The 12,362-nt window shown below is 39.8% G+C and overlaps 1 protein-coding gene across 2 annotated transcripts in view; it reads right to left on the bottom strand.

Annotated features, from left to right (window-relative positions):
* Positions 1 to 12,362, bottom strand: part of ATP2A2 (ATPase sarcoplasmic/endoplasmic reticulum Ca2+ transporting 2) — a 62,432-nt gene that overhangs the window by 32,486 nt on the left and 17,584 nt on the right. For both annotated transcript variants that reach the window (XM_019538697.1, XM_019538696.1), the window contains exon 5: positions 11,161 to 11,299. In XM_019538697.1, the coding sequence (XP_019394242.1) occupies positions 11,161 to 11,299 (139 nt within the window). The remainder of the gene's footprint in view (positions 1 to 11,160; positions 11,300 to 12,362) is intronic.

Here is a 12,362-nt window from a genome sequence, read left to right on the forward strand (position 1 = left end):
TTCATTGACCGTTTGGCAATCTGACCTGCATTATCACCTACAGCTTGTCAGAAATTGGATAATAGGACACAGGATGCTCCATTTCTGGTTTTACTGGTATTCAGTCTAATACTTTCCCTATGACCCCCATCTTCACCTGCTTCCCAGAGAACCTGAGCTCTCATTATCCAAAAACACTCTGACAAGGAACAGCTGGAATAGGAACTCTATTTACAGCAAAGAATAGTATTAGTGTCTTAGTATTAGTGTCAACATCAGCCAGCATGCCATCTTTTAAATAGCCTGAACAGTTTTAAAAGCCAGTTGGTTAACTTGCACCTGTGATGAGTTTGGAGGGAAAGTAATGCGCTCTGAATTATCGTGGGAATTCCAATCCCTGTTAGAGTTACGGGGTGAGCTGGAAGACGAGCAGTGTCAAGACAACGTGCTTTCACTGCACTCCAGGGCAGGCATGCTTTAGCCAAACCACTAAACATTTTAAATTTATGGTTTAAATTTGTTTACAAATGAAAACGAATTCAAGAGGCTTTGAAAACAGCCATTTGACTCCCAACACTACATAAATCAAAGTGTAGCATTTCTAACAGCATTAGAGAGCTTTAAAAAGCACACAGACACACTCAGATGTTAATGGTGTCCAGTTAGTCAAACAACTCTGATCCCCCAACTGCTGACTTGCGAAAAGGGGTGGAGTTTGCAGGTCCAGGTACTTCATGCAATGTAAAATGATTCCACAAATCTCACAGTTAACACTAGTCAATTTGAAAAAGCTGACATAACACATCCTAAATGCTTAAGTTACAGCAACAATTTATTCCTAAATTTAAAAAAATCAGCTTCTTTCAATGGATATTTTTGCTTTATAATGCCAGATGCAAGTGGGCAAGCCATTGCAGTCACTACAGAAAAGCAGGTATCATACACTTTTCTTTTCATCTATTTATTTCTAGGTCCATACCAACTATTCTGTTCACGCTTAAAAACACCAGCATCCATCCGCTGGATAAATCTCCCACCTTACAGAAATATGCATGTGTCACTGCAAGTTTATAGGTCTTACATCCTGTAACCATTACTGTAGTTAGTGGGAATCTTTAGGCAGGTATGTTTTGAAGAACAGTATTTCACCACTGTAAAAGGGAACCACAAAGCAGCTGAAGTGCAAGTAAACAACACTAAGAATAACAAGAGGGCCTGGCGCTGGGTACCAATGACACAGGCGGCCACTAACAGCAAACCTCTGGCTGACAGATACAAAGGGTAAGAAGCAAGAGTTCTCACACATGCTTTTTATTCAAGAGGGCAAGAGGGTTAGCTGGAGAAACTGACAGCTGTAATAGCCAAGCTCTAAATGTAGTAATTCCCAAACTTCTTGAACAAGAAAAAAAAAAAAAAGCATGCTGGCAGAATTTCACACCAAGTGTGGTAAATCTGGAACAGGCTGCTAAAGTCAGCAAATGCAAACTCCCTCACTGCTATGGCATATGTTGTCCAAGGCAAGTTCCATACAAGTCCCTTCCTTTGGTTCTAAATATATATCATGCATTGTAATACAATTCTTATTTTAAAGAGAAGTAGTAGCAACAAATGCTGGGAAAGCCTTGTAACAAGCAGGTTATGAACAATTTATAGAAATATTACAAATTCTCGTGGATACAAATATCACAAACATAACACAAGACCTCCTTGGACTTTTTATTTTAGAGCCCACAGAAAAATATACTTGTGATCTTCTCAATTAGGAAGCACATACTGGTGAACAATACTTACTAGGAAGCTGCTTTGCAGCTGTAGTCATAAACTGAAGTTTGACTAATTGAGAATTAGACACAAGTTACAGCAAAGATAGGTTTAGGTGAACTGAACTTTTAAAACATTCTTGCAATGTTTCGATAATTATGTAATCTTTGAGACTGTAATCCTTGAAATTGTCCTCAAGACAGAAATAGATCACACATTAAAATTTCCTCCTCTGGAAACTCCCATTTCAGGACAGCTAATTACCTTCAACTGCATTTGGTGTATGTGTATAAGTTCCTTATTACAACACTCCAGATAAATATATGTGAAACACTGAGGGGGAAGGAGCCCAACACCCTCTGACCTTCATTGTATAAAAAGCATCTTTATTTCCTTGTGCCCCAGGAAACAACAATCCTCACCTCCCGTTTTTTGCAGATACTAGCCCATTTGAGAAGACTCCTATACAGAGTATAGTGAATAGCCATGAAAAATTATAGGGAAAATAGGGAAGATCAAGTCTGCACGCTTTATAGTAAAGTTCAGTCATGTGTGAAAAAGTTAATTCTTCCCTTCCCTTAGGAAGACACAAGGGCCCAACCTAGCGAATATCAAGTAATAAGACCATCGTAATAAAGACCTCCCCCCCTCCTACCACCTTCCATTTTAGAACAAAAGCAAGATAATGCTCAATCGTCTCCTGCTCCAACTGTGATAATCAGAGTGCTTAGAGATGATAAAACGTGTTTACGAGGAGGTGGTAAGGATTACCTTCAGGTGCATGCCACAGCTTGGATTATTTCCACAATATTCTCTTCTCTGTGGACTGTAGAGTCATGGCACCCATGGAGTTTACTACTACTGCGATAAAATGTGGATAATCCAATTTCTGCATGCATTATTCAACACGTTTGGGGTTTGGTTAGTTTGTTTTTGACAAAAAGCTGAGATTGGGTGGGTCTAACCCCATGCTCCTCAAACTACCTCCTCCTCCCTCTACCACCAGTCATCCCCAATGGAGCTAGCAACAGAAGCATGGCTTATATGTTCAGGGATGCCTCATAAAGGCCAGAAGGATCTACTGTGACAGTCCACAGGATTGCCTTGAACTCTATTCCAAAATCACCCAGACTCTAGAAATACTACACACCCTGGTTTAAGTCATTCAAGTGGTAAAATTATCCTCACTGTTAAAGTTATAACTTATTTCTAGTCTGAATTTATTTAACTTCAGTTCCCAGTCATTGCATCTAGTTATACCTAGATGGAAGGCCAGCCTGTTGTGACATTTCTGTTTCCCCATGTAGGTACCTCTGAGCTACTCGAGTACAGAGGGAGCAAGGTGGAAGACAAATCAGATTCACCTTCTATCAGGCCAGCTAAAAAATAGAGAACACTAGCACATACTCCCACTGAAGCAGCAAAGTAAAAACATGCATTAGCAAGATAAAATATGCATTCAAGTACCAAAAGGTAAAGCAAGAGTAAACAATTTGTATTTTGGCGGACTACTGTAGATCTGAATATCAGATTTTCTTTAGGTTAACCTAAAGAAAGTTTGCCAGGTTGATGCGGTATTAACAAAACATTACCTTGATGTTCAAGTATTTTGTTCAGCACTGTTTGTGCCGATAATAAATTCCCACTGAAGCACCGGTTCTATTCAGGGTATACAAGAGCAGGTATGCTACGAATCCCAACGATGGGAGCAGAATCAGCTTCACTCTCTCTAGCTCTGCCTGGCAGTAGCAAGCCATCAGGGAAATGCTACAAGACCTATAAGACAGTTAAAATTGAAGATTCCCTTTATGAATTAAGAATGTGGCCTGCAAATGACACAGATCTGGGCTCTGCCCTGGTTTGAACCTCACTCAACTACAGCAACTTCAGTGGAGCGCGGAACAAGCTGGGAATCACACACAGCATCTCAGCACTGCCTGCCAATATGGGACCACTTCACACACAGCCACAACACCTGCTGAGGACTGATGTACGCCTTAGACACGTGTATAAACTTGCCACTGAATATTTTGTTTTTCCAACATAAGAGCAACGATGCAGATTAAAAATAGTTAAACATGCTTTTAAAATGGGAAGGGAGAAAGCTTGCAGTTCATTTAAAAGCTCTCACCTGGAATTCAATTCAGACTACCAATGCTGCATGCACTGGGGAGGGGGACAGAAGATTTGTGGATCATTTCAGGAGACCACATTACTGTAAGCATGTTCACATTACTGGACATCCCTATTATGTACCACAGGGTACGCAGTGAGAGAAAGCAATTGTGTGAGGCAGTGGGTTTTGCAACCTAGTTTGTTTGCATGGCAGAGAGCTGTCTGGATAGAGTAGATGAGCTACTGTGCCCCCAGAGCCATTCGTGGGAGGACTGTGTTGCATGTACAGCCAACTCTGCTTTGTTTCACTTTTACCAAGTTATTTAGGCTGGTAAAGGCTCATAAACTTAGACTTCTTTCATCAGATACCTTTTCCTTGCTCCTATTAGGAAGGATCTTGGGACATTCTAAAACTCAGAATATTCTGAATTAGCAACAACGCAGTATCCTGCCTGTGTCAAACAAAAATGCTTTCCTCATCTACAATATTCTAGCATGCTGCTTTTAGTGACAAAAAATAGCAATTTTGAAAATCAGTGGACATTTGAAACTGAAACTTGAGTACTTAAATTGACATACATTAGGTTCCCTTTTCAGAGGTGCTGAACCCCAAGAGCTCCCCTACAACTACTCTTAGAAGTACGGGTACTCTTTATTTCTGAAGATCAGGCTCAGTGTCCTGGGGTGTACATCCAAGGCTCTCAATTGTTATGCAGTACTGAAAAACTCCACTTGAACATACTTCTAGGAGTCAGAAAGACTATATTCACCTCAGCTTTACTTTGAAAAGAGTGAAGATAAGAAACACAAGCTGCAATACCTCATTGCTGGAACAAGGCACAAACCCATTAATCAAAACAGCTGTATTCTACTGCAGTAAGTAACTTTTAGTTCTAAAAACAAACGTTTGGTTCAAGTAGTACACAAATGTAAGAAATTAAAAAATCGATTAAAATAAATAAAACCATTCTACCCTCATTTGTCCCGTTGAAATTCCTGTTAAATCTCTGAAACTTGGAGACATCAGGTGCATCTGTTAAGTACTGCTTTCACTCAGCCAAGTCAAGCTTTAAAACAGTTTAACATTGAAGATTTTAACTTGCACAATCTGTTAAAGCTGAGAAACGATGCAGTTTCCAAAAGCCTGTGACAAGTTTTGCAGCATGGCGGTAGTTTTAACAGGCAAGCTGAAAAGCCATTTGAGGATAACATCTGGATGTTTGTTCTGTTCAGCTCTAAAACAAACGGAGTAGCTTAGTAACCTAAATATTCCAGTCCCGAGAACCATGCCACCAGAGGTCAGCACACAAACCTCCAGGGCATGTGTCCCAAAGTTGTTAACTCCGTCCTGAAACGAGAGGTCCTGCTGATGCCTGTTCTTCACTTACTGTGATTATACAAGATAATGCTTAATTATTTTTATGAGCCTTTAAACAGCCTTACGCTGAAGGCTGTCCATTTCTACCAGCTCCACCTAAGTGCATCTTAAACCCCCCCCCCGAAGAAAACCACAACAGTTTTCTCCTGAAACACATTTTAAAATGCGTATACATTTACAGAGCCTTTAGAGTGTATATCTGTAGCTAATGTCCCTACATTTTATCTGCCAAGACTGTTCTGACTGGAGTCTTTTACTCTTGGTGTTTAAACAGACTGTCCACTTTTCTTCACCTTGTTTTACTTCATTGTGAGGTGTTATTACCCAGCCCCTTAACATGGTCTCTATGATAAAAAAAGGATTTCAACTACTGTAAGCTGACACCTGGATGACTCCAGAAAACCATTAAGGAAGAAAAAAGAAAAAAAGCACCTTTTCACCACAGACATTTCAAACTCAAGAACAGGTATGTGACCTCCTCACGACTGCAAGAAGCTGATTCCTTAAACCACCTCTGAAGTGTCCAATACAAGAGCTGTAGTACAAGTTATTATTCATCATCCTTACAGCAGTGACTTAACCGCCAGAGATGTCTACTAGAGATCAGCACATTTTGACAATGATGCAGCACCACCCAGTTCTCAAAGGACTCTTACAAGGTACATTAAGCAAATATTTGGCTGGTTTAAAAGAAAAGAAAAAAAAGCCACATTAATGTAATGTATCATTTCTGGGTGAGATTTGTCTAAATCCCACCCAAAGCAGAGTGTTTAGGCTCAGAAATGCCTCTTGACCAAGGGACATGTATTTTAGGACCAACTTCCATTCAGCACCAACTATACTACTACTACTCTATAACAAAAGACCTGTAAGAAAGTACCTCCAAATTAGAGACTGCTTTGACATGTGGGAAAAACCTACCACCTGGTTCTTTACGCCACTCAATGGTGAGACACTTGCCTGGACACACAAATGTCATTGGCGCCCTGCCCAGAATTCCATACCCAGATATGTATCCCAGCATGAAGTGCTCTGTCACTTCCCTACATGGTCATCTTTTTGCAAACACCATGTCAAAGGCCATCCCAATACTCTTACACTCGAGACAGAGGCATGCACACAGTCTCCGTCACCTCCAGGTCTTGACATTAACTATGGTACATAGTGTATTGCTCTTCTACACCAACCCAGAAGCTTTCTCTTGTCTGAAATAAATTTAAAGGTATTGAATGTTTCTGTCTTTAAGTATAGAATTTATAGCACCAATGTAAGGGTCCTTCCTATGCTAAAGCACTTATGAACTGTCCATCTTTCCTTAGGCGTAGACCTTTAAAAAGTTCCTTGATATTCACCAGTCACCTGCATTCAAACAAAAAAAGTCCAACTAGTTTTTGTTGAGACTCAAAACAGCTGAGAAAGAAAATGTTACTCGACTGAAATGCCTTAGAGAATCTGTTTGCAGAATTTAAAGCCCATAAACTAATTTTTCAAAATCAGATATCATCAGTATGAACATGTGACCAGATTTAAATCCATTCCAGTAATATTTGAATAGCTACATGCATTTATTTACAAACAAATGTTATCAACCTTAATAAGAACAATTCACACAAAATAAGTAGAGGTTCCTCCGTGTAAAAAAGCCTACTGGTACCTATACATTGTGATCAACAGCAATTCAAGTGAATAGATCATCTAACTGCAGGAGTCCCCATTTGCAAATCCAAGTTATAGCAAATCCCTTTGCTTTTACTGTTTGGGGGGAAAGTTTGTGGAGCAAAAAAAAAAAAAACCAAAAAACCAGAAAACCACACAAAACAAGACACCAAACCCAGAAGTGTCAACATCTGCAATAAAGCTCCTAGAAAAAGAATAACTTGAGACCTTTTGTTTAAAGCACTGATTCGGGATGTTAGAAGTTACTCAGCAGCCAGCCTACCAATTGCCTATGGTATCACTGACAGTAAAGCTAAAAAAATTAACCACACCTGCAGGCAAAAGAAAAACAGTTACCCACATCAGAAGCATATGTTCTACCAAGCAAAAAAAAAACCCACCCCAAAACTCCAGACAACACTTCCCTACACTTTCACTGCTGTAATGAATACATGAAAGGCTTTCATATCAAGCACACAAATGCAGATGTAAAGCATGCATTTATGCATTCAGTTTGCATGTGCAATTAAAAAATGTGAATAGAAAATTAAGAGCCAGATTCAGACAACTTCAACCACAATCAGGAAGGTAACTTTTTACAGGAGTCAGTGATGGTTACTGAGAAAAGTAGAATCTGCTAGATGGCCAAGCAGACCCAAACAAACAGCCAGTTGAGCCCATGGTACCCAATTTTCACATTTGTGACAACCATATGGGCAACCCTACTTGAACAGAGCTTTCAAGAAAAGCTGAAGTTCTTGAAACTGGAGCATGCACCCCCTCCCCATTAAAGCTAAAGTTAGAGTACAGTTGGTTAGCTTGCTCCCTTTGAGATCTCTAATATCTGGCCTTGAGAGTAGGCTTCACTTCTCCAGACGGATTGTGCGATCATGAGCTTTCTTAATTACATCACACTTCCCAAGAAAGCAGTAACCTCGGTTTTGGTACACGACAGGTTCCTTGTATTAAGAGGAAACAGGATTGGTTAAGAAACTGAAATTTATTTTATTTGATCATTCCCCTTGGTTTGGATGCCTCCAGTCACAATTTAAGTCAATCCCAGATGCACCGACAGGCTGACTATCCATTCACAATTCTATTAACATTCCTTTACAGAGTAACAAAAGTAACAGAATTGTAGAAAAGCAAAGCTGGAAGGGCCCTTCAGAAGTCACCAAGTCCAAAACCTGACTACAGGCAGAATTATCCCCATCCAAGCCATTCTATACATATCCACGGTCTAACCTATGAGCAATACTATACAAGTCACCCCCAACACAACCACAAGGTATATCAACCTGACATGCCACAGGCAAAGCAAGGGGACAACAGCAACGAACATCCTGCTGCTGCAAGGGTTAAAATGTGTTTGCAATCCAAGGAAGAGGGCCATGTACCCCACTAGAGGAAGGCAACCCCCTCCTGCCCCCGAGCAATACCAATCTGACCATTGGGTAAAATTCCTTCCTAACCCCAAATATAGCTATCGGTCTGACCCCCAAGCAGAGCAGCAAGACCCTTAAGCCAGGACGCTTCAGGTTTAAGTCCTTGCAGGAGCACTGGCAGAGCCCAGTTACAATCCCCAGCCTCGACTGCAGCCAACCCCCAATGGTTTGGAAGAACGCAAAAAGAAAGCGCATACACCCCCGCCCCCAGCGGGAGGCAACTAATAAATAAAAAAAATTCCTTCCCATCCTCATGTGGCAACCAGCAAAGCCAGAAGAATAGGAAATACCTGAACATAAGCAGAGGTGTGCCAAGATCATCCCTGACTGATGCCTCCAACCTCCCCTCTCTGCAGTAAGCAATTTTTTCCCTCTTCTTTATGGCAGCCCTTCAGAGATTTAGAGACTGCTATCAGGCCCCTCTTAAGTGCTTTTTCTGCAAGCTGAACATTCCTACTCCTCTTGTAGGACTTGCCTTCCAAGCCCTTTATCATTTTTGTCACCTGCCTCTGGATCCTCTCTAACTTCTCCATGTCCTTTTAAAAATGTGGAGCCCAAACTGCACACAATACTCTAGATGAAGCCTAACAGTGCTGATTAAAGAGGCACTGTGACCTCTTGTGTCTTGTACCTAATGCCTCTGTAGACGCATCACAAAACTACATTTGCTTTGTGTGGCTACATCACACTCTAGACTCATACTGGGTCTGTGAGCTACCAAGACACTTAGATCCTTCGCTGTAGCGCTGTCATCCAGACTGGTCTCACCCATTTTGTATTTTGCATTATTCTACCAAGCTCTGTAGCACCATGCATGTATCAACATGGATACTTTAACCTATTAGCTCCAGCCCAGCCTTCCAAGCTGTCAAGATCCTTCTGAATTGTACTCCTGTCTTCCAACATGTTCGCAATCCTTCCCAGTTTACAGTCGTCTGCCAATCTGCTCAAAAAGCTCTGTTTCAGCATCCAAATTGTTAATAAACATGTTGAACAGCACTGGGCCCAGGAAACACCCTTATGGGACTCCACACAAAACCTGCTGCCATTCAGACATGGCTCCATTTATAATTACCCATTGCTTGCAGATAAGAGTTCCCATGACAGAGATAACTGCCTTCAAAAACCACTAGTCTGGTGCTGGCATTTCAGGTCAGGTCAAAGATTGCTATAATATGCCTCCAGACCTGCAGTTTGTACTCCTGTTCTCAAGGAGGCTCAAAAATAAGTCAGAACTTCTGCTATTGAAACAAGTGCTAAAAAAAATATAATTTCAATTTTTGCATGCAAGTGAATGCCAGAACAGCAGCACTGGAGAAGTGCAAACATTACTGAAATCCACAGAAAGTACTGATTTATCAGGTAACTAATACAAAAATCAGCACTTTATTTTTCCTTCTGTTCTTGCTTAAGAACAGATACAAATGGGAAGGTAACTTAACTGTTTATGGAGAGATGCATTCTCACTATAATTTCTGTTTACTGGGATCACTATAACTGTATCCTACAACATGAAGTCAGAGGTTTAGAACTGGGTTTAGGAATTTTAATGAGTGAAACCTGGGCCAACAGCCAACACTAACCTCACCTGGAAAACCTACTTTCCTTGAATACTAATAGCAGGATAGTTGGTCTTACAAGTACCTATTTATTTTTTCCTGGGAAACTAATACAACTAAAAACAAAGTGAGAAGGATGAGAAGAAACACTGACATACATCTTAAGGTGATCTCAGAGGACCAGTAATTCATATAATAGTTAATGGCCTAAAAATTGTAAATGCAGCTATTTATGGGGTTTCTTTTTTAAACAAGACTCACCTAGGAGCTTTGTCTGAATAAGAAGCACATAGCAAAAACCTTCTACACAAAAGGAAGCAGCTATTGGCAGCATAGCCATGTTCACAAGCAAGCAAATGTCATGGCAGTCTATCCAAAGTATAATGGAACACTACTCAAATTCTGGCATGGCTTTTTCTCAAATACCAAAGTTAGAAGACAACTGTTCCAAATGCAAGAAGCCTGTAGTACTATAGACATATGGTTCAATCACACTAAAATGAGTTGATTTAGAAAAGTTACATTTCTATTAGAAAAATGTGCCCGTGATTACAGATAACACTTGAAAGATTAAACAAAACCACGTTTCTTTAGTTTACTTAACACAAAGTCATTTTTGGTTATGGGGATCTTCTACACAGCAACAGGAGAGAAAAAACAAATGTTTGTTACCAATAACAAAAGCAAGCATCACGAACAAATATATTCTCATAAAGGAAAGTATGCAACTGGCCCCTGCAGTAAAACTATAAAATGATGGGTGTTTTTGTCCTAAAGAGTTTAAAGGCAGAAGATGTCTGTGCTAACTTTTGCACTTGCTTCAGGGGAAGGCATATCAAACTACACTAGGTAGATTTCAAAGCTGGCCATTTAATAAGCCAAATATTTATATCCAATAAGCAAAGGAAGAATTGTTTTTTCATGCATTGTTTGGAAAGGGGGGATAGCTTGAACCCACAGTCGGAAGGCTAGACCTTAGCATTGTGGAAAAGAGCAGAGGTTGTAGTCCAGCGAATAGCAAGGCTGTGCTTTGCTTTTACAACTTCCAGTCAAAAGGTAATGCTCCCTCAAGACAATTCCTAGATAACATACTCATTTAGCGTAAGATAATTACAGATGAACAGAGATGGGATTTGTACAAAAACATGAGTAGGATACTTAATTCCCTCAGGCCCCTTTGAAAAAAAATCCCATTTTAGGGCCTCAAATTCATTAAAAACTAGGCCACTTGAATGTGCAACAGTAGCATTCTGTAACAATAGCTTACCAGCTACTTCTACAATATCACCAGGGACAATGTCTCTTGCTTTAATCCTCTGTACACTTTTTCTGTCTTGTCGATACACTTTGCCCATTTCAGGTTCATATTCTTTAAGAGCTTCAATAGCATTTTCTGCATTTCTTTCCTGAAAGAGAGAAATAAGATGCAAGGTCATAAAAGCTAGACATACTGCTAGAACAATCAGCTCTCCAATTCTGTATTCATGGCATGAGATGACATTGTAATCAGTTCTGCCATGCTCATTCAAACAGAAAATGACAGGACCCCTTAAGTAACTGAAACCTTCAAATTGAGGTTGCAGCCAGAAAAGCAACACAAACAGAATTCAGATATTAGTGGGCACCTGAAGGTCAAGAAGCCTTTATCTGGTTTTGTCAAAGTCATCCCTCAAGAATATTTATTATCTTGTTAGTAGGAAACAATGGAAAACAATAGTTTTAGAAATCATGAGATTACAGTCTGACCTGAAGTAACACTTCAGCAGAAACGTTAAATAAAAAACCTGTTGGATATACTCATACATCAGCTGTCCAGTTCAGAAATACACATCCTGATACCCAAAAATATCCCTACCCAAGACCAGTCTGTAGTTCTCTCCAGGTAGAAATGAGTCAAGGAAAAAAAAAAAAAAAAAAACACCAGAAAGGCAATTATTTTTTCAGAATTAAACTTACTTCTGAGCTATTTTCTTGTGCCCATCCTTTAGGTCTTTGTCCTATATTTGAACCTTTCCAAATTATGAGGCAAGCATATATCCACTTACAATAGCATTGGTCATCTAGCTTGGATATAAGTATTGTCCAAAAGCCCTGTTCTTTTCACTTGTGAAGTAAAGATACTACATGACATTTCATATGCTTTACTTGCCAACAAAGTACCTACAACTTCCTGTATATAGTGCCAAGACTGGTACTCTAGAAGAAAGAGCAACACACTTAGACTACAGATACAAACTATGACTATATGTATGGTCTCCAAAACAAAACAATTCTTTTCATAATTCAATTCAAAGATAGTCAAGTTAATGTCCGCTAACTTGAATTCACCACTCTTCTCAAGCCAGCTCTATTTAGCTTTCTACAAGATAACAAACTATACTGGCAATCATTCAGATATCCAGACAAATACTATTTGGCAAAAAAGAGGTAAGGTTGAGAACGCTGCTTCTTAAAATCTTGCTAAAATGC

The sequence above is a fragment of the Crocodylus porosus genome, unplaced genomic scaffold, assembly GCF_001723895.1.
Source record: "Crocodylus porosus isolate Cpor-Errol unplaced genomic scaffold, CroPor_comp1, whole genome shotgun sequence".
NCBI lineage: Eukaryota > Metazoa > Chordata > Crocodylia > Crocodylidae > Crocodylus > Crocodylus porosus.